This window comes from Ursus maritimus, unplaced genomic scaffold (assembly GCF_017311325.1).
Source record: "Ursus maritimus isolate PB19 unplaced genomic scaffold, ASM1731132v1 scaffold_33, whole genome shotgun sequence".
Classification (NCBI taxonomy): Eukaryota; Metazoa; Chordata; class Mammalia; order Carnivora; family Ursidae; genus Ursus; species Ursus maritimus.
In genome coordinates this window covers 4204668-4231213 of record NW_024425897.1, presented here as the reverse complement: position 1 = coordinate 4231213, position 26546 = coordinate 4204668, and the positions used below count along the sequence as shown (strand labels likewise).

Below are 26546 nucleotides of genomic sequence, written 5' to 3'. Positions count from 1 at the left end.
CATCTTCGACATCAGCCACAGCAACTTCTTTCATGACACATCTCCGAAGGCAAGGGAAACAAAGGCAAAAATGAGCTATTGGGACTTCTCAAGATAAAAAGCTCTGCACAGCAAAGGAAACAGTTGACAAAGCCAAAAGACAACCTACAGAATGGAAGAAGATATTTGCAAATGTCTTATCAGATAAAGGTTTAGTATCCAAAATCTATAAAGAACTTATCAAAGTCAACATCCAAAAAACAAATAATCCAATGAAGAAATGGGCAGAAGACATTAACAGACCTCCAAAGAAGACATACAAATGGCCAACAGACACATGAAAAAATACTCCACATCATTTGCCATCAGGGAAATACAAATCAAAACCACATGAGATACCACCTCACATTGGTCAGAATGGCTAAAATTAACAAGAAAAGAAACAACTAATCATCATGAGGATGTGGAGAAAGGAAACCCTCTTCCACTGCTGGTGGAAATGCAAGCTGCTGCAGCCAATCTGGAAAACAGTATGGAGGTTCCTCAAGAAGTTAAAAATAGAGTTACCCTATGACCCTGCAATTGCACTACTGGGTATTTACCCCAAGGATACAAATGTAGTGATCCGAGAGGCACCTGCACCCCCATGTTTATGGCAGCAATGTCCACAATAGCCAAATTATGCAAAGAGCTGAGATGGCCATCAACAGATGAATGGACAAAGATGTGGTGTGTATACACACACACACACACGGAATATTACTCAGCCATCAAAGAAGAAGAATGACGTGGATGGAACTAGAGGGTATTACGCTAAGCAAAAAAAGTCGATCAGAGAAAGACGATTATCATATGATTTTACTCACATGTGGAATTTAAGAAACAAAATAGAGGAGCATAGAGAAAGGCAGGGAAAAATAAAACAAGACAAATATGAGAGAGGGAGACAAACCATGAGACTCTTAACCATAGGAAACAAACTGAGGGTTGCTGGAGCGGAAGGAGGTTGGGGGATGTGGTGGCTGGGTGATGGGCGTTAAGGAGAGCACGTGATGTAATGAATACCGGGTGTAACATACAACTGATTAATCACTGAACTCTACCTCTGAAACTGATAATACACTATGTTAATTAGTTGAATGTAAATGAAATAGAATATTTTAAAAAGGTACAAACTTCCAGTTATAAGTAAGTACTAGGGATGACTAGTAGCTAACCATGCCGCATGATACATAGCAAAGTTGTTAAGGGAGTAAATTGTAAAGGTTCTTATCTCAAGGTTTTTTTTTTAAATTGTATCTATATGAGAAGACGGATATTAACTAAACCTCTTGTGGGGATCATTTCACAATATATGCAAATCAAACCAGCATGCTGTACACCTGAAACTTATACAGTGATGTATGCCAATTATTTCTCAATAAAACTGGAAAAAAATAGTCATTGTGTGTTCCAGCAATTAGTACAACTTAAGGTTGAAGCATCCAATGTCAAGGTAAAGACTAAATCACCAGGCCTAAAACTTCCTTCCTGTAGGTTTTAAGTAAACTACATGCTTCTCTCTTCATTATTGTTGCCATCTACAGGGTTTCTGGTTAATGAACCACATTGCGGGGTGGGGAGCGGGGTGTGTGTGTCTTACAGTCTTACAAACAACGTGAAAATCCAAGGAGAGAAGAGTTTAAAACATAATTTCCCTCCTTGCCTCGCCCCTTTCACCTGGCCCTTTTTCCTTGTCTGGTTTTCTTTTTATGTGGGGGAGCAGCTGATGCCGATTGGAGCTGTTACTTAGCATTCTTTCTGCTTCTCCAGTTTCGAGCCCCAAGTGCCAGGATCTTGCACTTCAGGCACGTCTGCCTTTCTGCTAGTGCCGGGCTCTTCATTCCTCTTTGCTAACACTGGCATGATCGCACTTTCTCTACCCATGAGTGCTCAGGCTTTTCTCTTACTGTCAACCTCCTTTAAACCTCAGATGAACATGTGTGTTCTCCATTTCTCATTCTGATGTTTCTTTTTCCATCAGCCAGTCTCTGCCTGCAAGTGTTTCAGCCAGGCACAGCCACAGGGGAGACGAGGCAAGGTGCAGCAACCCACCCAGATGGAGGGGCTCTGCATTCAGACGGAGGGGCCGCTGTCCACAAACAGGAGCACCTTTTGTTCTTACCGTCCTTGCTGATTAGCCATGAAGTGTGCATGCGAAGCTACGTCAGTGACGGAGGCAAGGCAAATGTAGCAAAGCGAGTTCTAGCCTGTCAGGTCCATTAGACACGCCCCCCGGAACAGAACAGGTGTAACAAGACGACAACGTGAAGAATACAGCTTTTCTCTGTGACACTTCACCATATCGCACAGCTGCTCACCGGTGTGTGCAAGCCAGGGTTTAAGTTTGGTCATTTTCTTGGGACTCAGTGAAGCCAACCTCTGTCCTTTGGTGAAACCTGATAATCCTTAACCAGGGATATACTGAACTTCTCAGTGCTTAAATTTTCCATAAATGCCAGCTTCTGATCGCTTCAGATGTTCTGGTGATTGGCCTCAAATAAACGGAAAATTCCAATCTGAGCTGGCTCCAAGTATGCCGCAGATACAGGCTCAGACATCATGACCGCTAACACAACCCGCCACACAGAAGCAACGGGAAAACGCAAACTCCCTTTTTGCCAAGGGAGGCAATGGGGAATTTCCCGGGATCAAATCCTCTTTCGACAATGAAATATTAAATGTGCAGATATATAAAGACTAAATCTAATTACCAAAGTTTTGATTACTTGCTCCCCAGTATGGATTTAGGTGTTTGAAAATAGCCACAAATTGCTTTACCAAAGTTAACCTGGATAGCAAGAAGACGCCAGCACTGACTGGCCCTGGGCAAACCTTCCTATGTCACAGGCTGACGGAAATGAAGCTGGAGCACGAGAAATGAAGCAGTATGTCCTTTCTCTAGCCCTACATGAAATAACAGGATAGCTACTTTCTCCCCTTTCCACTACTCTAAAGAGAAAAGGATGAAAATAGACTGTGAACGAATTAAAGAAAAATTATAAGGTTAAAAGCCAAAGAAGAAGGCAGGCACCAGCAGAAGAGAGGCAAAGCGTGTTAATAAATTGGCTTCAGGGGCATCTGGGTGGCTCAGTCATTAAGCGTCTGCCTTTGGCTCAGGGCGTGATCCCAGGGTCCTGGGATCGAGCCCTACATCAGGCTCCCTGCCCCGCTGGGAGCCTGCTTCTTCCTCTCCCACTCCCCCTGCTTGTGTTCCTTCTCTCACTGGCTGTCTCTCTCTCTGTCAAATAAATAAATAAAATCTTAAAAAAAAATAAAAAAATAAAACTGGAAGTTGGGATCTGAATTCCAGACCCAGCTCTCCTGTGCCTTTCTTCAACTAAAAATATTGGTTTCAGTTCTAAAATGATCCACTAAAGGCAAAATTCTATATAAACTCTCTGCAAGACTGGGGTATAGGACTCAAAACTCCTATTAATCTAAAATGCTTCTAAAATAATGCAGTTACTAAATGGTCTAGATTCCTCAACAAAAGTTACACTAGATTTTGTGGAAAAAACTATTTGATGATATTTCCAACTTTTCGGGGAAACCACTGAGACTTGTCTGTTATTTCTGAACCAAAAGAAATAGTAATGCGAATTACGACCCACCATATCCTGCATCCTCTTTAACAGGGTACTAGAAAGTGCCAGTTGGTCGAGTACCATGGCAACCAAGCCCTGCAATTCTATCTCCAGAGGTAGCTGAAAGGCAGTCAGAGCCATCTGTATTTGTGGACTCCACAGACCCCGCGTTTTGCACCCTTAGCATAAGGAGAATGAAAGCAGCCGCTACTCTTAGAGAAGTAAAGCAATGGTGACAATTAAGTCACCATATTAAGTGTCAAAAGAAAATATTGACTCAGATTCAATAAAACACAAATTAATCAAAATATGCTTCAATCATTACAGAATCTGAAATCTAGTACTTAGAGGTTCATGAAAAGTAATTACAGCTGAAATATTTGTGTATATAGAGAAAACTTTGTATGTTGTTTAAAAAATCTAGGGGCACCTGGGTGGCTCAGTCGTTAAGCATCTGCCTTTGGCTCAGGGCGTGATCCCGGCATTCTGGGATCGAGCCCCGCATCAGGCTCATCCTCTGGGAGCCTGCTTCTTCCTCTCCCACTCCCCCTGCTTGTGTTCCCTCTCTCGCTGGCTATCTCTCTCTCTGTCAAATAAATAAATAAAATCTTTAAAAAAAAATCTAATTTAGTTTTAAGGCACTAAAACATCTAATCAGTAAAAGGGAAGATACAGATTTGCCAAGATTTCATGTGTCATATGCTTAGAATAACATTTATGGAATTCTCAAAACAGTAAAAGGCTTTCGACCACGTATTTGATTAAAAGGTCAGGGAACTTCGAGTTTACCGTCCCACTCTTTCCGAAGCTGGGCCGTGTGGACCTGCCCACTAGAAGCAGACAGGGAGAACTGGCCTGTACCGCACGGAGAAGCAGGCAAGCTTGTGTGCACACTCCGATTCCTTTCTCACTTAGGAGTTTTCTAACCTTTAAGTTGATCAAAATTCAAAACAAAACAAAGCTGGACAGAGGGCGGGAGAGGGAATGAAAGAAGAAAGGGTCTATGCAACCTGCACTTTCAGGAAGACGAGGATATACTTTGGCAGCACGTGGAATATCTTTTAACTGTCCTGCGGCTTCTGCCCTCATAGACCATGCCGTCCCAGAGAAAACACAACGTGAAAAGTGTTCTTTCGTATTACTCCTCGCGAGCACTGCCATCTGTGAAGAGAAACCACGTGCTCCGAGAATGACTCTTTGGCTGCCTGTGCACTTCCCCACCATGGCTGTCCAATCAAGTCATCAGAATAGAGAACAGGCTAACCATTATACTCTGCCCTGAAGGTTTCCAAAATCAAGATGCATTCTTCCTACTGAGATCATGCTTAGGAAAATAGCCAGATAATTGCCACAAGATAATTATGATCTGTAATTATTATTGGTGGTGATTGTCAATGACGCACAGGGAAGAATACAGCTTGATTTTCAAAGCCTAACCCTGAAGAAGCAAGACAATCAAAAACTTGTTTTGACTAGTTAAAATGAACCAATATGACACAGAAGTCACAAAAGAAAAATCTCAGAGGGGAAAAAATATATCCAATTGGCCTGAATCAGCTTTTCTCAAATACAAGTTACAAGCTCAAACTGCAGGATGGTTCAAGAATCAGAAGGCTAGGCCAAAATTCATGGCTGAAGATGGACTCCGGAAAGGAGTGGGACCCTGGGCCATTCAAGTCTCTAAGAAACAATGAAATCTGGAGTCTGCTGTACCTTCAGGTACATGGGACGGCATCATGTGGAATCCCATTTAATGCAAAATTGATACCACGTGACATACAGATGGACAACAGAGACTAGACAAAAGTCATATTTACAGAGTGAATAATTAAAAGTACCCACCTTTCATTCTATAGATTTCTGGTTCAGGTTGTTCAGCTCCAAGGTGGCTCATACTCTCCTACTGGAATGCTCCTGGGCTAATTCAGCTCTAGGCTAATATGATTTGATGAATTTTAGACTATGGTGCAGATAGTCAATTATGTAGTTAGCTTTTAATATGGAAAATACTTCAAACCAACTTTGGTAACATTTAATCTCTTTTAATTTAGGCCTTATAAACCCAACTTTGAAAATTTCAAATAAACGAAGATCCCATTTCAAAAAATGAATTGTAACAACACAAGATGTATGTGTCTACATTACCATGAAAAAAGTGTTTTTCAGAAACGTATCTCAGGGTGCCTGGATGGTGTAGTCGGTTGAGCGCCCAACTCTTGGTTTCAGCTTAGGTCATGATCTCAGTGTCGTGAGATTGAGCCCCGAGTCAGGCTCCGCATTCAGTGGGGAGACTGCTTGAGATTCTCTCTGACTGTCCCTCTGCCCCTCCTTCCTGCTCTCTCTCTCTCAAATAAATAAATCTTAAGAGAAAGAGAAATGTATATGTTACAAATACATTTTACAAAAATGGTATTTCAAAAATATCAGGAAAGATGCACTCACTTTTTCTACTTCATTCGTTAAAATCACCTTCTGTCTATTTCATTACCATCGCCATATTCCACCACATACAGGCCTTGCTCAAAATGTTTAAAAGAAATCCTGAGACTCGGCCTGAACCCAGTGGAAAGAACACAGGGTAAAGCTAGATATGCTTTTTGCCCAACACATTGTCTGCCCAAACTATTAAGATCTTTCACATTCCTGGAATTACCTTCTAAGATCACTAAAGTAGGACAGTCAATAGCTCCATTTCACCCTGGGGCATGAAGACTACAGTGGTATCTTTCATTTGTAAATAAATGGGGTATATTTTGTAACAAAAAATAAATAAATAGAAGAAACATTTGAAGGCATAATTTTATTAGGTTCACTGCTGGAGGAAAGGGAATCTCAATATATCCATTCTTTTTCTCCTTTGTTGAAATCTAAACAGCACCCTGCTGTATGCAAAAGATTCAGTAAAAGATAATTTTTCGTACATTCCTGAATAAACTAAGTCTCTTGCCTAAGCCTATTTTTCATTTCAATTGTGAATTTGCTGAGCAAACCCTTTTCATCACTTTATGTAAGTTAAATCTCAGTCATAGCTCTCTGTTTACCCTATCAACACAGACAGATACGCATATCAAACTTGGGAAGCTGCTCTGCTTCACTGCTCACAGAAGGTGGGGGCAAATTAATCCAAAGTATAAGGCTGACTGTAAATGAAATGGAGTTTACTATATATAGCAAACTATATGTATTTACTGTGAGATATATATATATATATATGTAATTTATTTAACTTGATATACATTACTATATTCTGTTAGCCTATTCATATTTCAAACAACGTATTACAGGTGTCCCCTTTTAAGTCATTTGTAGCTTTCCTTAAAGACTAGGATAGCAATATGCTAGCAACAGCATTTGACAGGAGACAAATATTCCTGATGCCAAATAATGACAAAAGCACTCACCTCTTCAGAGAACATTTTACTAGAGAATTTCAAAGCACTCATCGGCATCTCACTTTCTATAACTGGATAAACACAATAACAAAGTGGATGTCAATAAAACTCAAATGGCGGACAGTCAGGAAAAGTAAATTTTAGTTTCAGGATGATTAGTGACTTCTAAGGAACCAAATTTTATCCCCGTTGGAAAATATGCCCTGTGTAATATGAAAAGTAAGCTGTTTTAGAAGGGTTTCATAGAAGATGTTAAAACACAGGCATAGTCTCAAGTGGTCAAAAAAAAAAAAAAAAAAACAAGAAATTTGTTAATGTCTTAGCATTTAATATCTGCAAAAATGTGATTTAATAAGCAAGCTGAAACATGGAAACTGTGTTTAGATTTGAAATGTGTTGTCAATCTGAAATCATTGTTCAATTGTCTATCAGGAGACCACACCATTCTGCCTGATCAAGGGTATGTGTGCGAGAGCAACTGTGGGCCCCTTTGCTGCTCTGCCCGGTCCCTCCCCCAAAAAAGGCAAAGATTCCAATGACAGCATATTAACTTATAAAGTGTTCCAATATAATGATTGGATGTATCAAATGCAAACATTTTTTTCCTTTATTCTCCAAATTTGGCCAAATTAAATATTGACTACAAAAATCCTGCCCAACAGCAGTGATCCCCACAGGATTGCTTCAGGAAGTCCCTCTGACACTCTCTTGCCTTATCATATTGCTCAAAACAATGACAGGTCCAGAAAGAGGCCATCCTATCTTCTATCAATCAATTCAAGAGTTAGAACTGAAGTAAAAGCAGTTAGAGCAAAAGAAACAGACACACACGTCTTCAAACACACCCACACAATCATGGCAACTCTCATATCTGACAATGGCTGAATTTCATTCCAAGCAGATAATTTAATGGTAGCTTTGCTATTAAAAAAAAAATTCAAGTAAAATGCTCAAGCATATTTCAACATAAGGGAAAAGGATATTTCAGTACAGGGGAAAAAGCAGCTACAATTTAAAAATTTACTGCACAATGAAATCAACATTAACTCTGAAACAGACACTGAAAGTGTTGGCCTGTGGAGACGAAGGCCTGCCATGTGGCAGGGAGAGTGAGTCAGCCCTGGAACAACCTGATGGCACTTTCCATCCTCCCACACCTGTAACTGCTCGAAAACCACAGACTTGAGTCATGGCTTAAGAATATTTGATTTCAACAATAAACTTAAGGTATAACATAATTTTTTACTTTTCCTCTGAAAAATAGTTGAAGAGAACACAAATGATTCAAAGTAGAGATTTACGTTTTAGGTGAAAAAGTACCATAGCCATATATATTTGCTTTAAAAAAACTGATTATGACAAGCTTCAGGTAAAAATCATTTTTAAAGGGTCAATTTTTCATTTACATGAAACCAATACATCTTATTTACACATATATGACTCAATTTTTATTCAACTTCCTTCATATAAAATGTGTATTTTAACTGGCATATAATTGTTATATACTGTTTTTACAGAAACACTAAATATCCTCTTATTCACTGGCAGTTTTGATGGTAATATTGGTCTCCACATTAAGAAATAAATATAGTTAAAAGCTCAGTGAATAACATAAAGATGAAAACCCAGTGTTAACACCCTGTCTAGGGCCACATCAGTTATTCACGGAGCCAACTGCTTCATCTGCATAAATTATAGCTGCAAAAGACACAAAGCAAGTATGATTCTGAAGACCCTGAAAAAAGAGCTCTGACTTATGAGACATTAACCACTGCTTAATGGTGCTATTGATGTTAAATTCTTATACTGGGTTCATTTTTTTCTTTTCAAAAACACTGATTTTTCTAGTAATATTTAACTTTAAAAAGGTATCTCAGGTCTTTAACCCTCAGAGAACTGGTATATTTAGGCAACCGACCAAAAAAATAATCAGGAGCATGTATCTTTGTCCAAAGTCTCCAAAGGGTTAAAGTGCAGAAATTGTCTATCACCTGTTATATAAGGCACCCTATTCCACTTTTTTCTTAAAAGAAACTTTTTCTTTGGTTTCTTGTAATTTTTCAGTGAGTCTATCCTTTGTTTCTTCCATTTTCTCTGTAAGAAGCTCCTTGGTCTCTTCCATCCTGTCTTGTAGATACTCCGTAACAGGAGGCGGTGTCGACATGTAGCCCCGACTACGCAAATACTTCACAGTGAAGGAGGTTCCTCCCAAAGTCACCGTATAGCGGGCGGGTGTTGCAATCTGAGGAGCAAAGGAAACACAGGCGGATTAACAGCTGATCATGACTACCATCATTAAGCAAAAACAGTCTGAAATTAAAATTGTTAGTAAAAACCAAACAGTATAAATTACTTTTTTTTTTTTTTTAAAGATTTTATTTATTTATTTGACAGAGATAGAGACAGCCAGCGAGAGAGGGAACACAAGCAGGGGGAGTGGGAGAGGAAGAAGCAGGCTCATAGTAAATGAGCCTGACGTGGGGCTCGATCCCATAACGCCGGGATCACGCCCTGAGCTGAAGGCAGACGCCCAACCGCTGTGCCACCCAGGCGCCCCCCAAACAGTATAAATTACTTTATTGCTTCACCAGGCTTACGTAGTTACAGTCTAGATGGTTTTCCCTCCTAACAAGGGATCTTATTCTGTAAACGCATCTTACAAATATCTGTCCCTTAGACACTGACCCAAGGATTACAGAATATTCTCGGTAGAAGCAGTGGAGCCTGTAACCACGTGCTAGTGAATCTGGAGACAGGCACCCTGGGAAATGAGAAAGATGGTCCAGGACCAACAACAAACATGCTGATCTGTGGACACTGTGATTCTAGAACTAAACCAGAACCAAACAACTTGAAATGGTGAGAGGCCAGCATGGGCCAAATATTTATTCTTTACTGAATTTAGTTTAGTTTCACTTCCAAATCCCTTCGACTTTTCCAAGGCCTTATGCTACCTTCTCATTACAATCCACCCCGGCTCTGAAATCCCAACTTAACTTTGACCAGAGATTTAAGGACCAAAGCTGAGCACTAGATGAACTGGTCAACGAGCAACACAAAAGCGGAGCGCAACTGTATCACATAGCTTCTGTGTTAAATTCAGTACCAAAACTCTTTGAAGAGCTGCCTATGCTCTCCATATTCAATTTCCCTCTTCATTTTTTTGAATTTACTCTAAGCCTCCACCCCCACCTCTCATAACAGTCACTGAAGAGGCCTGTGAACCATCAGAACTATGAAGCCAGCGGCCGCCTCTACTCCTTGGAACATGTCCTGCCTGGCTGCCATGCCCCCACCTCCCTGGTTTCCTTCCACTTCGGAGGCTGCCCCTTTCCAGTCCTTCCTGCCCGTTCTTCCTCCTGTCGCCTACCTCTGGACACTGTGGGGCAGCATTCAGTCGCTGTACTCCTTCTCCACCTACCTCATTCCCTTGGTGGTCTTACCCCATTTCAAGTCTGTAGTGCTATCTGACATTAATGATTCTTAGATTTCCAGACTGAGCCTTTTCCCTAAATTCCAGTATGTACAACCTCCGACTTATTTCCACCTGCATGTCTAAGAGGATCTTAAAATGTCATTTGTTCAAAACTGATCTAATGATGTTCAATGATTCCACCCCAAACCTGCTCTCTCAAAGCTGTCTGCATCTCAGGAAATGGCAACTCTATTCTTTTATTTATTTATTAGAGCATGGGGGGAGGAGCAGAGGGAGAGGGAGAGAGAGAATTCCAAGCAGACTCCCTGCTGAACAGGGAGCTCCACATGGGGCCTGATCTCATAAGCCTGAGATCATGACCTGATTTGAAATCAGGAGTCAGACACTTAATGGACTGAGCCACCAGGGCGCCCCCACCACACCGAGCACAGAGCCTGATGTGGGGCTTGATCTCATGACCCAAGATCATGACCTGAGCTGAAACCAAGAGTTGGAGGCTCAACCGACAGAGCTACCCAGGTGCCCCGCAACTCTATCCTTAAGTTGCTCAAGCCAAAAACCTAACAATAGCTTCAACTCCTTTCTCTTGCATACTTGATGTTCAATCCATTAAAAAACTCTACAGCTCCATCTTCAAAACACATCCAGAATCCACCTACATCTTATGGGCTCTCCTGCTACCACCTGGGTCCTGGCCACTACCAGCTCTTACCCATACCATGGCAATAACCCCTCCTGCTAGGTCTCTGGGCTTTTTACCCTTGCCCAGTTATATATATATAGACTGTTCTCAGCATAGCGGCCAAAATGATTTTGTTAAGACACAAGTCAGATACTCAAAACTGCCCAGGGACTTTCCATCTCCTCTGAGTAAAAGCCAGAGTGCTCATAATGGCCTGTAAGGCCACCCTGATCGGGCCGCTCTGTTGCCTCTCTGCTGTTCACTCATCCCAGCCACACTGGCATCCTCCCTGTTTCCTCCAATATTCTAGGTATCCTGTAGCCTCAGGACCTTGCACTTGCGTTTCCCCTCCTCGAATGTTCTTCTCCCATACAACTACCTGATTAACTCCCTCACATTCTGGCAACCCTCCCACTGAAAAAAACAAAATAAACCCAAATACCAAAAAAACCCCACTCCAACACAAACACATCTTTCCCTGCTGGTTTGTTCTTTCTTCTTGGCACTTAACATCATCTAAACACCATGGTGTGTGTGTGTGTGTGTGTGTGTGTGTGTGTGCGCGCGCGCACGCGCGTTAACTTTACCTTCTTCTTCTTTTTTTCTTTTTTTTAGATTTTATTTATTTGACAGAGAGAGAGAGACAGCCAGCGAGAGAGGGAACACAAGCAGGGGGAGTGGGAGAGGAAGAAGCAGGCTCATAGCGGAGGAGCCTGATGTGGGGCTCGATCCCAGAACGCCAGGATCACGCCCTGATCCGAAGGAAGATGCTTAACAACTCGACCACCCAGGCGCCCCTTAACTTTACCTTCTTCACCTAACTGGCTCCCACCGCTAGAATATAAGTTCCATGAAGGCATGTATTTTGTACCATTTGATTTAATTATAGTATTGCCAGTACCTAGAATGGCACTTGGCACAGAGTAGGAGCTCAACAAATTTCTGTCAATGCAAACAAAGGTTCACTTCCAGGACAGTGCTAGGGGGCTGAGGAGTGTGTCCTAGTCAGTGTGACAAGGTCACATTCAGGTGGTTTTTCTCCTCTTCGCCACACCTTGTTTTGAGGCTTTGCCTTATTGAACCAATAAATCTCAGTGTTGGACGCTCCACCCAAGAAACTATAGGTTACAGACAATACCCAGGGGAATCCCCTGTACATTTCCCACCTCATAGAGGAATACTGAGCGGGAAGGAACACTGCTGACACTAACTCCCCGACGTGTACAGGTTCATGTTTTAATTCCCACACAACAAACATGCTGTGAGCCCTGATGTGCCTACAGAGCACCGTATCAGGCACAGTGAAAACACAGAGAAAGACGACTTGACTTTGAATTCCTACACACAGAAAATCAAATAAAGAAACCAAGTATTAAAAAAACAAAAAAGGGGCGCCTGGATGGCACAGCGGTTAAGCGTCTGCCTTCGGCTCAGGGCGTGATCCCGGCGTTATGGGATCGAGTCCCACATCAGGCTCCTCTGCTATGAGCCTGCTTCTTCCTCTCCCACTCCCCCTGCTTGTGTTCCCTCTCTCGCTGGCTGTCTCTATCTCTGTCGAACAAATAAATAAAATCTTTAAAAAAATAAAAAAATAAAAAATAAATAAAAAAACAAAAAAGCCCCACAAAACTAACACCACACCATGATACAAACTATAAGAGCTACATACATGTTATGGGAGCATCCGATAAGGAGCAATTATAATTAGGGAAATGGCTTAAATCATCACGATGCTTTGATTTATTAAGGTAAATTACAACCACTGTAACTAGAAACTTGAAAATTTATCTTTATTAAGTTTTAATGTTGTAAAGCTCAGCAATTAAGCTTTAGCCCTCTAGTCAAAATAATAAAAAAGGAAATCTAAGATTTCAGAGGATTTTAATGACGGTGACAGAATAAAACGTTATCTGTACTGCTATAAAACCATACTTCCAAGTATTTTTACTACAACAGAAGTAAAATAAAATAAAATCTAGTTCCAAACGCTTTCTACCTGTTTTTCTTTCTTAGGATGAAGATATATAGAACTTTATAATTATTTGTTAAGTGTGAAAAATAAGATTAATATGGCTAAATTCCACAATTTACAGTGAGTCTAAGGTTTATCCCATAAAACAATTTGAACTACACTTTACTATTTTACTTATCAAGAAGATGAACTATCATAAACAGTAAAATAAATGCTAAATATAACCAAACAAGTCAGGGAGCATGTGGATCTCTGAATAAGGAAAATTAATATACCGTAAGTGGGACAAATGTCAAAAGGATGACTTCCGGAAATCTGGAAGTCTCACATTTGTCTGCTCACAGCAGTTTAGGAATGATCTACCTATTTTCAAGTCACTTCTTCTTAAACCATCATTTTATTTATGCTTAAAATTTAAACTTAAAAAAACATAAAACTTTAGCCATTCGACTATGGTATTTTAAGTTACAAAAGTAACTACTGGGAACTAACATGGAGTTTGACGAGGAACTGCACGGGCTACTGGTTAAGTGTGAAGAGCAACTCACTTGCAACAGTACTTACCTTAAACAAGGCATATGCTGTTAGTGCATTTCCACTCTGGGAATTTTTCAGAATGCTTACTATGCTGTCGGGTAACCCAATGAGTTCTAGAAAAGGAACGACATTCACTCCTCTAAGAAAGAAACAAAATCATTTATATATATATATATGTCACTCCTCTAAGAAACAAAGTAACATATATATACACACACATTTATGTATGTATACACACAAACTTTAAGGAGTAAATATTTTCAAAAAGTTTTCTGAAAACACCAAAACCACATTTTGTTTAAAAGTTACTTATGCATTGTCAAGAGCTCTAGAAGACCATGTACAGAAACATCAGTGTTATACCGTATCTTACTGTTTGCAGCTTCCGCTTTGCTTCTGCACACGGACATACATCCTTAATTACCATATTTAAAAAAACAGAAGGATCTAGCAGAGTAAAATTAATAGCTTTAAACGACTTAAGAGAGAAGGAACGGTCAGACTCATTTCCTTGGTCTTAGTTTCCCCAAACACTACTTCTTCAGAATGCTCTAATTCAAACTTCAAGACCTAAGCTTTCATCTCTAAAATTACATGTCAAACTATATTGTTGTAAAAGCAACATTATAACAGTACTTACTGTGCTATTATGCAAAGAATAAATGACTCCATGGGTTTGATGAAAACTTCAATTATTCTAAATGGATGCCTCTACTTTATTAGCAGGCTTAGAAGGCAGGTGAAGAAGCTATTACCATAAATTGCAACCAATTTTTGGACGGAGGGAGAGAAGGCAGAGAAAGTCTCTAATATGAGCTGTTAAGCCCTAATTTATTTTTAGTTTCCACGATTATCAACATTTAGCTATACTGGCATAAGCTCTCTCATGCTCTCTCCTTTTCTCACTGTGTGTTGTTTTACAGACATTGTAACCCTTCGCCCTTCATTCACAACAAGGTTCTTGTTCTGTGCTTTTCCTACAAAAACGTAACTATCATATTCAGGAATTTTTAAAAAAGATTTATTTATTTATTTTTAGAGAGAGAGAGTGTGGGGGAGAGGGGCAGAGGGAGAAGGAGAGAGTCTTAAGTAGAGTCTGTGCTGAGCGTGGAGCCAGATGTGGGGCTCAATCTCACCATCCTGGGATCACAACCTGAGCCGAAACCAAGAGTTGGATGCCTAACTGACTGTGCCACCCAGGCGCCCCCACATTCAGGAAATTTAACATACACAAGAGTCTATAGTTAATACACAATGTATTATTTAATATTAAAATTTCCTGAATTGTTCCAGTATGTCCCTTAGCACTATCTTGTCATTTCTCTCTGGTCTCCTTTCCTCTAGAAGTGATCCTCACAATTTTTTTGAGGAGGAGGGCAGGATGTCTTTGCCACTGAGAATTTCGAAGCTTCCAGACCAGTTAGCATGGGAGAATACCCCTCTATTTGGATTTGTCTGTCTTTTCCCTCCTGATCAGGTTCAGGCTATTTCTCAACAGGAAAACTGTATATTTAATTCTGTCTCAGAGCATCGTGACAGAAGCCACATGACGTCAGTTTGTCCCATTGCTGGTGTACGTGTGACTCTTGATTAAGACAGAGCCTACAGGGTACTTCTCTGTACAGGTACTCTCTTTGTAATTAAGAAAGAGATTGCCTACATCCATTATTATTATAGATAGCTGTATTCTGTATAACACGTAATAGCTAGCAAACTAACTTATTCTTTTTTTTTTTAAAGATTTTATTTATTTATTCGACAGAGATAGAGACAGCCAGCGAGAGAGGGAACACAAGCAGGGGAGTGGGAGAGGAAGAAGCAGGCTCATAGCGGAGGAGCCTGATGTGGGGCTCGATCCCATAACGCTGGGATCACGCCCTGAGCCAAAGGCAGACGCTTAACCACTGTGCCACCCAGGCGCTCCTATTCTTAATATTAAAAAATAATTTGGTTAATTGGGGAAGTTGTCCCTCTATGATTTCACTATAATACTCTGAAATCAGGGACTACTCTCAAGAACATATGGCTGATCACCATCCAGGAAAATTACCTACCATCCACAAGAGGAAAGCAGATAACTGAAGGATCTTTAAAAAGTTAAATTACAAAATCGACTGTAAGTCCAACCTGGTTTCTTCTTTCTCCACCATCAGTTCCTTTTCAAGTCTCTTAGATAACAACAGAATCTCATTAAAGCAAAACTTAGTACTACGAGGACGTAGCTATTCTATGGATCTAATCAAGTCACTATGCACCATTAATACCTTACCATGATAGGCTAATAACTATATCTTCTAGAACCAATACAATTATAAAATTATTCTATCAATCATTTCCTAGCCCACTATGTAAAATCTACACATTTAACAGCAATCATGAAGGGGAAACAAAAGACAAACATTTGGCCAAAAATAAGACAAAATTGAGTGATTAAAAAAAAAACTATCATAAAGATCAAATAATTACCTCAGACACTTTGTACAAGTATCTTTTAAAAAATAAAGAAGCAAACAACTGGTTCTAGTTCTTTCTTTATTTTAAAGATTTATTGATTTATTTTAGAGTGCGAGAGAGAGAGAGCACGAGCGAGTGTGTGCCGGGGGGAAGGGGCAGAGGGAAAGAATCCCAAGCAGATTCCCCACTGAGCACAGAGCCCCACATGGGGCTTGATTCCACAGCCCCGAGAGTAGGACCTGAGCTGAAATCAAGAGCAGGACGCTTAATCAACTGAGCCACCCAGGCGCCCCTGGTTCTATTTATTTCTAAAATACTGATTTGATTATTTTAAAGTAAAAATAACTTTCACTTCCTTTGGAATCGCTAAATATGAAATACTAGTGAGGGACTAATCCCAACAGTAATATCCACTTGTCACTTTTTACTCTGAAGCTTCCACGGCCTGACAGAAATCTGTGCTTTACAAACTGCCAGCTTTACGGATGTTTCAACGGATGCAGAAACACATGGGGGCAAAAGCACATTCACGGTGGGGATAAAATGCAGTAAAAATCAGGCAGGATTTTGCCTCGGACTGGATCTGTAACTTCAGAAACTTGAGGTCTAAAGCACAAGGCATCTTAGTGTAGAAACAAAACCATCATCACGAAGCTACACTTATCAAACACAGCACTTCTGCTTAGATGTAAGATCTCTGCAAGGTTTTGCCGGATAGAAGGGGCAACAAAGCTTAGCTTAAAATAAAATCTATTAACATGTACAATTCAGATCTCCCTGAAATAAAATGTTTCAAAATAAAATGTTTGCCAGATAGAAGGGGCAACAAAGCTTAGCTTAAAATAAAATCTATTAACATGTACAATTCAGATCTCCCTGAAATAAAATGTTTCAAAATGTTTCTTTACCACTGAGTTAAATACAGAATGACATTTTGTTCCATCACGTCTAGTAAGGCAGTAATGCTAGTTGTCAGAGTGACTAAAACAAACACTGGTCACTAATGCAGTGTGATGTCAAACGCCCATCTTTCAAATCACAAACTATTTTTTTCTCTTTCTTTTAATAGTTAAGTAGGTAACAAATAACAGAGCTTTGCCCAGGTGAAAACAAAATAAAATAAAGCTAGCCTTTTGTCAGGTGAATTGAAAAACCTATATTTAATACAATCAACTCCAATTTGATAATGAAACCACATCGCAGTTAAAGATACACTGCCATTAGAACAAATCCTAAATACTTATTCTGTAAGCATTACTTGTGATAAGATCTTTACTTAGAACAAATCAACTTTCTGAAGGGATGGGATTTAATAAAAACATTAAGAAGAACTGTTTCTGGGAAGCAACACATCCTACGTAATAGAAATTAGCTGTGTGATGCCATAACAGAACAGACCAGTCGTCGTGGCTGGGCAGGGGTGGGGGGTCTGGCAACCAAAGTCCCATTCTGACAAGCAGCCAGAAGGCAAATTGTGATGGATAAAGGGACATGACTTTAAGTGGAGAGTCTTACCACCATGTTTACACACAAGTATTCTCTAGAAAAAGAGGGGGAAGAATAAAATGAGGGTGCATTCCACAGGGGACGGCAGAATGTCACCACAACTGCCGTAGGTGCCAGACGGACTGAAAAAATCTTAAGTATAATTTATATCACCAGGTTACTTGGGGTCTGCTTTTTCAGTTACAGAGCTCTTTTACTTAAGAAAGCAAGGGAAAGTAAAAAGAACAGAAGTGCTGTTTTTGACAGTCCAAATGAGAATCTCATATTCAATTAATTAAAAATTTAGATTTCTCCCTCCAAGGCCTTCTGGCCAAATGCTTATAAAGGGCAAACTAAGGAGGGCAGAACTATCAGTCATATCAATTTTCACAGTATTGCATCAGAAAATCCTCAAGAGCTCAAAAAAGAACATTTGACATACAGGCAGCCATTAATTAATTAGAGCTGAAGGCCAGTAATAATTTTTATTCAAAATGGCACAGGATTTTATGCTCTGTTAAAAACTAAGGGCAGTTTTGAGACTTCTATAAATATTACATATGTCCAGAAAAATGTCATTAATGAAAAAGATAATTCCATAAAGTGTACATACAAGTGTCTTCTATAAAGAAAGGAACAATTCTTAAAGGATAATGATACATAATGAAGAAGGATATAATTGAATATCAGGAAGATAATGGAGAAAAAGATGTGAAGAAAATCAGAACAGGATCAATAATACAAGGTAAAAAAATCCTTTCAGAACTTTTGTAAAGAAACACTTCTAATCCTGTGTCTTCCAAAAATAAGTCTTCATTTCATTATCTTTTAATTTAGTAAAAAATAACCTTTTCCCAAGGAGTGAACTTTACATATAAAACTGACATATCTTAATACCTTACTATCAAGCCATTAAATAGAACCAAACATTGAAAATTGATGGACTTCCGGAAAGAATAAAATAATTCTGGCCCCATAAGGATTGAGTTTACTAAACTCAAAGTGGGGTCCATTGTGCCATTTCGTTGCTCTCAGGATGGTGAGCTCATTCGGCTCTGTCTTGCCCAGGCTAATACAAGAAAAGCCCACACAGCACATTCAAAGGAACAGGCACATGTGGGAACGCCTTGGTTGCTAGTGGTAGAAACAAACAGGAAATCATTGGGAGCTGTTTCAATGTATACCCTGCTTCTAAAACATTGTAAATAATGTAACTTGCCTTAAAAGAAAGGAAGAGTATTTAACAAAAAAAGGTGCATTTAGACATTCTGTGTTTTACAGTACGTGCAGGCTAGGCCCACCAAATCAACTTTTTTTAGAAGTTTATTTTAGTTGTGATAACACACGAGATCTACACTCAATTTTTTAAGTGTACAACAAATTAACTTCTGATCAGAACAAAAGACCTTACCTTGACACATATCAGATGTGGGTAACACTAAAACATAAACTTGCAATTTGTTCATTTTTGTATCTGTAACGGATATAGAGCTAGACTTTGGCAAAAATATCATACTAACTTCCCACCAAAATCACATATATGGCAAAATAATAGATATCTTTTTACGTTTGTGGACACTTTAAGCAATATATAAGTATAGAACTCAATAGTGCTGCCAAATTTCCGCAATCTCTTATTTCTGTGTCATGCTAAATGTTGATAGATGAGCAGGGGCTTTGAAAAAGGACTCCAAAATATTTGGGAAAAAGCTAAGTTGTTTTGACTTATTCTTCCTTAATCTCTTTAATATAATGGGAATAATTACCTACTTCATATAGTTGTGAGGATTAAATGAGATGATAGTTTAAAATCTTTGTATAACGCTGCTATACATGGTAAGCAAATCTAGCTGTGAAAATGTCAAAAGCAGCTATGAAAAGCAGTCGCACTCAACAGTTAGACATTAAGCATTTAAGAAACTACTTAAGGCTTCGATTAGTACAATTAAGAAGATTAACATTCTGATAAAGCTGGGAAAGGTGCTCAACCAAGCAAAAACTTACTTTATGGCCGCATAATAAAATGTTCCAAACCAAACACCAGAAGTTATTAGATGCACTGGAATCAAAACTTTTCCATATTGCCTAAATGTTTTCTTAAATCGTTGATAAAGACTAATAGACTTGTCTTGTAAGGGGTCAGGTTCTTCCTTTTTTTCTGAAGGAGTTCCAGGGGATCTGGCGTTGGATGACATTATCCTCTTGGATAAAATATCTTGCTCCCACCGTTTATGGTGAAGGACCCCCCGTTGGGGTGGATGAGCAGTGAATGGCTTCCTTTCCTTTGCAACACACTGGACAGCAGACAAATGCAGCCATTGTTTTTGAGGGCCCTGTACCAAAACTACTCTGGATTCAGATTTATACAAAAGTAATGGTCCCTTTATGTTCTGACAGTGTCCAAAAAGACTGGCTTTCTGTGGTTCCATGCATGTCCTATGTGCCAGTCGGAATACAGACCTTGGTACATTCCATTGCATTTTGAAGAACGGTGACGGTCGGATTTCAGCTTCTACAGAGACTAGATAAAAAAAAATTAGATTATACAGATTTCCATTTTAAACCAATCCACTTAAAAATAAATCATTAATGTTAAGGCATATAGTTTGAACATACCACAATTTAAAATGTTACTAAAATATATTTAAACATGATAGAGTAAACCAGTCCAACAGATATCTCGAAGGGTAATGTTTTGAGGTTATTTTACTGCTACAAAGGGGATGTTTGTAGGGCTTCTGTTATTCTACAAGGAAGCTGTGTAGCATAATGGAAAAATAATAAGATCTAGAAGCAAAAAAACTGGGCCCTCATGTAATTGCCTTTTAGACTTCAAGCTCAAGTCTACTAGTAAAATGAGGAGTACTCCACAGGGTTGTTATATAAATTACATTAAATCTCTGATGTAAAAGTGCTTTTGTAAACTAACAAGCATCAAGTAAGTTATTACTACAACTGTTAAGGTCTGATAAATAGTTGATACAAGTACCATTTTTTCTATAATGCCTTTCGACTAAATTATATAAAATTCTAAATCACATCTATTTTTGGCTGGTGAGGAGACAGACTTTTCCAGATATCTAAACTTTTTGTCAAAAGACAGTATAATGTAATTTCAAAAGAATACAGACTTTGGAATAAGATAGACCCAACTGAGCTAACGGTGGTATTACTTTGAGCAAATTACTTAGCCTCCCTAGACGTAGGTTTCCCCACTAATAAAACAGAATTATAGTATGCATCACTAAACATGCTACATAGGAAATCAATTCCCTTCCCTCAATACCAGGCAGTGCCACCTGACCACAATCTCTACCCTTACCCCACATCAGCTACCTTACTACGTCTACTACACTGTGAATAGATGATTTCGTTTTTAAAACTGCACACCAAACAAGAGTAAACAGGATACGAGTTAGCACCCCAATAAATGAGCAATCCAATAAATACAGGTACTTCATTTTATATGAAAATTTGTTATCTGGGGTACAAAGTTGTCTGTCATTATATAAAAATATCCAATAATGAATTGTCCCCATATAGAATTAATCCCCTGACTCATCCCTCCCTAATTAATAGTTAACATCAGCTCTTATCAGGCTCTCACAGATAATCCAACAACACAATGCAAATAAATTATGAAAAGAGACTGCGTATCTTGCAAATAATAGGCTCCCAGGAAACCTTTAAAGGTGATACTGGAGATTGCTGCAATGAAATGCAAAGTCAATGACAAGTGACAATCTGAAGAATCAGACCAGTTACTAACCAAAAAGAAATACCACAGGATGATAACAGGTGCTTCAAATAATGACTTAAATATTAAATGACTAAGAAAGGCCACAGAGAAAAATGATTAAGTCCTTAATTATTTTTACAAAACTGACTTATTTGTTGTGAAAGTCAAATGTTAAGTAAAGGAGGTATTACTGTGCTTTCTTACAATATGTACCTATGTTGTTTATTTCCTACAAATCTATGCTATGTCTATTCCAAGGGGGGGGAAAACCATCAATTGGTTACTTATTCTAAGAATTAGCTGAGTTGGAATTATAACCTAAAATTTTCAAATATAACGCTTGGCTTCACTTTTTACAAAAAATTCCTTTCAAGTATTTTACTATGAATCTTTGGTCTCTATTTTAGTTGGATTTATTTTGAGTATTTTCTCCAGCACCATTATCTTTGAATTATTCCTGTCCATGGCTTTAATGCAGATGTTTTCGGAACTCAAAAGGTTTTTTCCCCCCCTTTTAAACCTATTTCCTTTACAAGGCAGTTTTCCAGGAGTTGAAGCTCCTGGGTGGCTTTCGGATAACTAGATTATTATATGTTTGTGAATAAAATAAAGGAAAAAAAAGATTTTAAAAAAAGAGCCTCTTTTCAAGCATCCAGTTTGCACCCTTTCCCCTGGTTTCCCCAACTACCCCCTCCCATTAAAAAAAAAAATTATCCTCTCGTACTTCTTATTATTTAAAAAAATATCCTTACTGAAGTCTAACGAACACAGAATTCACTCATTTAAGCTGTAGAATTCAATGACTTTTAGTATATTCACAGTTGTGAACTATCCCTACAGTCTTAGCTTAGACCATTTTCATCACCCCAGAAAGAAATCCCATATCCATGGGCAGTCACTCATCATTCCCTCCCCCTTCTAGCCCCAGGTAACCATTAAACTATTTGCTGTCTCTCTATATTGGTCTATTCTGGACATTTCATTTAAATGGGATCACAATATGTGGTCTCTTGTGACTGGCTTCTTTAACTTCGCATAACATTTACAAGAGTCACCCCTGTATTACCTCTTGAGCTAATATTTACTTTGGTTCCCTTAGAAACCAGTATCTGGGCTAGTGGTTTCCAGAACTGGCTATGCATCAGAATCGTGGCAGGTTGGGGATGTTGAAGGAAAGGACAGGTGGCTTGAAAAACCAGATTCCTGGTCTCCATCCAGACCTAATAAATCAGAATCTCCTATAGCCAGGTAACAAATGGCAATATGAATTTGGGGGTCATTTCTCTAGGCCCAGCAAATGGCTTCAGTGCCAGAGGCAACGTGGTGGCAATGCTGTTATCCATCATCATCATCATCATCATTGTAAGATGTTTTTGAGCCCCTACTATGTGGTAGGTGTTATAAACACTTTACATGTATTAACTCATACTATTCTTACAACAATCTTATGGAGGGACTACTGTCACCATTTCACATTTGAGGACACTGAAACACAGAGAGGAAATATACTCAACTGGTGAGTGGAGAAGCTGGGTTTCAAACCTAGTCACTAAGCTATATTGCTACTTCTGGAAGAAAGAAACAGTGCCAATTTTCAGTAGACTAAGATACATAGGACACATAAGACACATGATAAAAGTGCCCTAAGGAAACATACGGCCCAAGAAATTAACTTTTAACTTAAAATTAACTTTAAAGTTAAAAATAAAAATTAAAACTATTTTAAATGAGAACATATGGACAATAGCCACAATATCTGACAGTGCAATTCTAGACTTCCAAAAGTAATCAATCATTAATACTGATGACATACACAGTAAGATTCATTAGATTTCAAGGAACAAACCTACTTCAGATAAAAACAAGTAAAAGTAGATGGCAAGTACAAACTGAGTAGTATCATACGTATTCTGGAATGAACAGGCTTCAAGAACAATAAAACCTAGGCAAGATAGAAGTGATCTTGTCTCACAGCTAGCGTTGTATATAATGGTCTCAGCTCACTGGCAGCTTCTGTTACTGGATTTTATTAGTCTGCTCATCTTTTCAATTAAAGATAAAAGTTTTTGGTTATTGGTCAATGGTGCAGGTGTCATTCTTCATAAACTCTACTTAGACTGAATTAGTTATATGTGGACAGGATGAGTGGACCTGAAGAAGCTGTGAACAAACAGGCCTCTAACTATTTCTGATATAAGTGGAGACCTGGAGTGATGAACAACTTAAACCTGAATTTCTTCCAGTGAAATACAATAATTTCTGTAATACATTTTTTAAATCATGAGACTCAACTTATACCAAAAGTTGCCTGTTATTTTCCCGCCTCGGCAGTATGAAATTTTCATATGTATAGATGAGGTAGTGTTCTAAACTGCTTATTGCTTTAGTTATGGAAATAAATGATGAAATGCATTACCAGACCCAACTGAAGTGACAAGATTACATTGCTCGCTGTGGCTATCCTTTTCCCCTTTAGAATTATATCAGAAAGGCCTTTAACACTGCAAGGGGCTGGCATATGATTAATGGTGCCTAATTCTCAGTATACAGCCCTACCCTGTATGGTAGGGGCATCATGAATAATTTCTAAGTAAGGCCTGATTCTGTCATGAATAATCTTCATGAGCAGGCAGTAGAATTTAACAAATGAGAGCCTGGAATCCAAGGTCAGACTGCCCAAGTTCACATCCTGAATATGCTATAAACTACAGACCATTTGGACAAGTTGATTAGCCGCCCCCCCCATGCCTTGGTTTCCAATTTGTAAAATGGGGTTAATAATAGCGCCTACTTCATAAGATTGTTCTGAGATTAAAGTAAATGCACGTAAAATGTCCAGAAAATGAGGAGTATGTAGCGAGTGCTCAGAAAATGTTACAAGTTATTATTGTAAGTTTGTAAGTAAACAAAGTAGTCTGTTGCCCTTATTCACAGTGAAATAGCCTAAAAATAAGTGCCTGAGCTGAAAGGAGATTACACAGGAAAAACAGTTGTCTAGGATGGCTCTGGCACAAAACTTGAAAAACTACATGAAACTACATAATCAATCCAATAATATCTGGCCCAAGACCAGGCATGAAGAAGCAGTTAACACATACGTGTGAAAGTTAGGAGCCTCTCCGTAGCAATTCTGAGGCAAAGAGAAGGTGAAGACATAGTGGTCAAGAGTAAAAGTCTAAGGCTTCCAGTTGTGGAATGAATAAGTCATGGGAATAAGAGGCACAGCGTAAGGAATACAGTCAGTGATATGGTACTACTGTTGTATGGTGTCAGATGATAGCTACACTTGTGTTGAGCCTAGTGTAATGTGTAAATTTGTCAAATCACTGCCCTGTACGCCTGAAACGAATGTAACATTGTGTGTCAACTATACTCGAATAAAAAAAAAAAAAAAAAAGAAAGAAAGAAAGAAAAAAAAAAAAGCAAAGGTATAAGGAAGCAATGGGAACCAAAAGAAGAGAAGCCAAGCTAAAGGAATGGTACAGCGGGAAGAATGGATTGGAGCAAATGCCAATGAGAAAGCACAAATGTTAGAATGCTGTTGGAGTTCTAAGAAGCTATATTCTAAATTTCCAGTTCTATGAGGCAAATGAATTAGTTCATGAGATTCCTTTTCTCCTTCTATATATATATATATATATATATATATATTTTAAAGATTTTATTTATTTATTTGACAGAGATAGAGACAGCCAGCGAGAGAGGGAACACAGGTAGGGGGAGTGGGAGAGGAAGAAGCAGGCTCCTAGTGGAGGAGCCTGATGTGGGGCTCGATCCCAGAACTCTGGGATCACGCCCTGAGCTGAAAGCCGACGCTTAACCGCTGTGCCACCCAGGCGCCCCTCTCCTTCTATATATTAACCAAACCCACACTGCTCAAAATTATATGAACACGTTTCTGTTCCTCACAACCCGCAAGCCCTGGAAGCCTAAGACATTTGAGCAGCACTAGAAATACGATAGCTGAGCGCACAAGGAGTTAACTGATTTATACGCCATTCTTATATAAGAAATAAAAACATACTAAAAAGTTAAGAGTTAAACAACAAATTCCAACAGCAAGATTTAGTTCTCTATTGTATGAATCAAAAAACCTCTTGTCAAACGAAATCTTATTTGGAAGTTTAATAAAAATAAATAAAAGCAAAGTTGCTCAGGTTAAAGCAGGAATGAGACGAATAAAGTCTTCTGGCTTGTCCTCACCTCCTCCAGCCCATGGGCCACGGCGCCACAGATGCCCTAACTGTGAAAACAAAATCACAAAGTGTACAAATTCTCTGTGAATAATAGTCCTACTTCAACTGCCATTTTCCTGCAAGTCACATCACAGGCACTAATTCCTTCTGAAGTCCCTGAGCCCTGCAAGCTAGAGAAGAAACTCCACTGAAAACATAGATATTAGAATCTTCTTCTTCTTCTTCTTCTTTTTTTTTTGTGGACTCTATGTTCTTGGACAGCAAGAAGTTTGTCTTGATTTCCAGTAATTACAGGGACTAGTGTAAAGCCTGGCATCTAGTGTGTGTTCAATCTAATTCAGTTCCATGAATGTCAACAATTTGTCAGGTTTTAAAAGACTCAATTTATCTCTAATGAATTACTTCCAAAATCAATGTAGCATCTTTAGCTTGGGAAGTTTTGAGGACTTAAAAATCAACCCTGTCAATTTAAAATAACTATAATATGTTAAAAGCTTGAATGGGAAAAGTAAACAACATAGAATGTAAGCAGAATGGAAATTCTAAGAACCAAAAGGAAATGCTACAAAACAAAAACACTGTAGCAGAAAGGAAGAATGCCTTTAAGGGACTCATAATCCACAGAGCCAAGGAAAGAATCCATGAGCTTGAAGGGAGGTCAACAGAAACTCCCTATGCCAAAATGCAAAGAGGAAAAAAAAAAAAGAACCCTTCTCCCCTGACCAACACACATATAAAAATACCAAAACAAAACATCCAGGCATATGGGACAACTTCAAAAGGTGTAACATACACACGATAGGAATACCAGAAGGAGAACAGAGAAAGAAGTATAGGAGAGAATTTTCCAAAATTCCTAACAAACACAAAATCACAGGTCCAGGAAACTCTGAGAAGCAAGTAGGATAATTATCTAAAATCCATATCTGAGCATATCATATTTAAGTTGCAGAAAATCAAAGACAAAAAGGAAATCTTGGAAGAAGGTAGGGGGAAAAAACACCCCAAAACAAACACCTTACCTAGAGGGGAACAAGGATAAAGGTAG

General features: G+C 38.9%; 1 protein-coding gene across 2 annotated transcripts in view; it reads right to left on the bottom strand.

The window, feature by feature from the left end:
• Window positions 1-6386: 6386 nt before the first annotated feature.
• Window positions 6387-26546, bottom strand: part of FAM210A (family with sequence similarity 210 member A) — a 40738-nt gene continuing 20578 nt past the window's right edge. For both annotated transcript variants that reach the window (XM_008709988.2, XM_008709987.2), the window contains exons 2-4: window positions 19568-20084; window positions 13652-13763; window positions 6387-9239 (exon numbers count right to left, since the gene is read on the bottom strand). In XM_008709988.2, the coding sequence (XP_008708210.1) occupies window positions 9006-9239; window positions 13652-13763; window positions 19568-20043 (822 nt within the window). In that variant the 5' untranslated portion in view covers window positions 20044-20084 and the 3' untranslated portion in view covers window positions 6387-9005. The remainder of the gene's footprint in view (window positions 9240-13651; window positions 13764-19567; window positions 20085-26546) is intronic.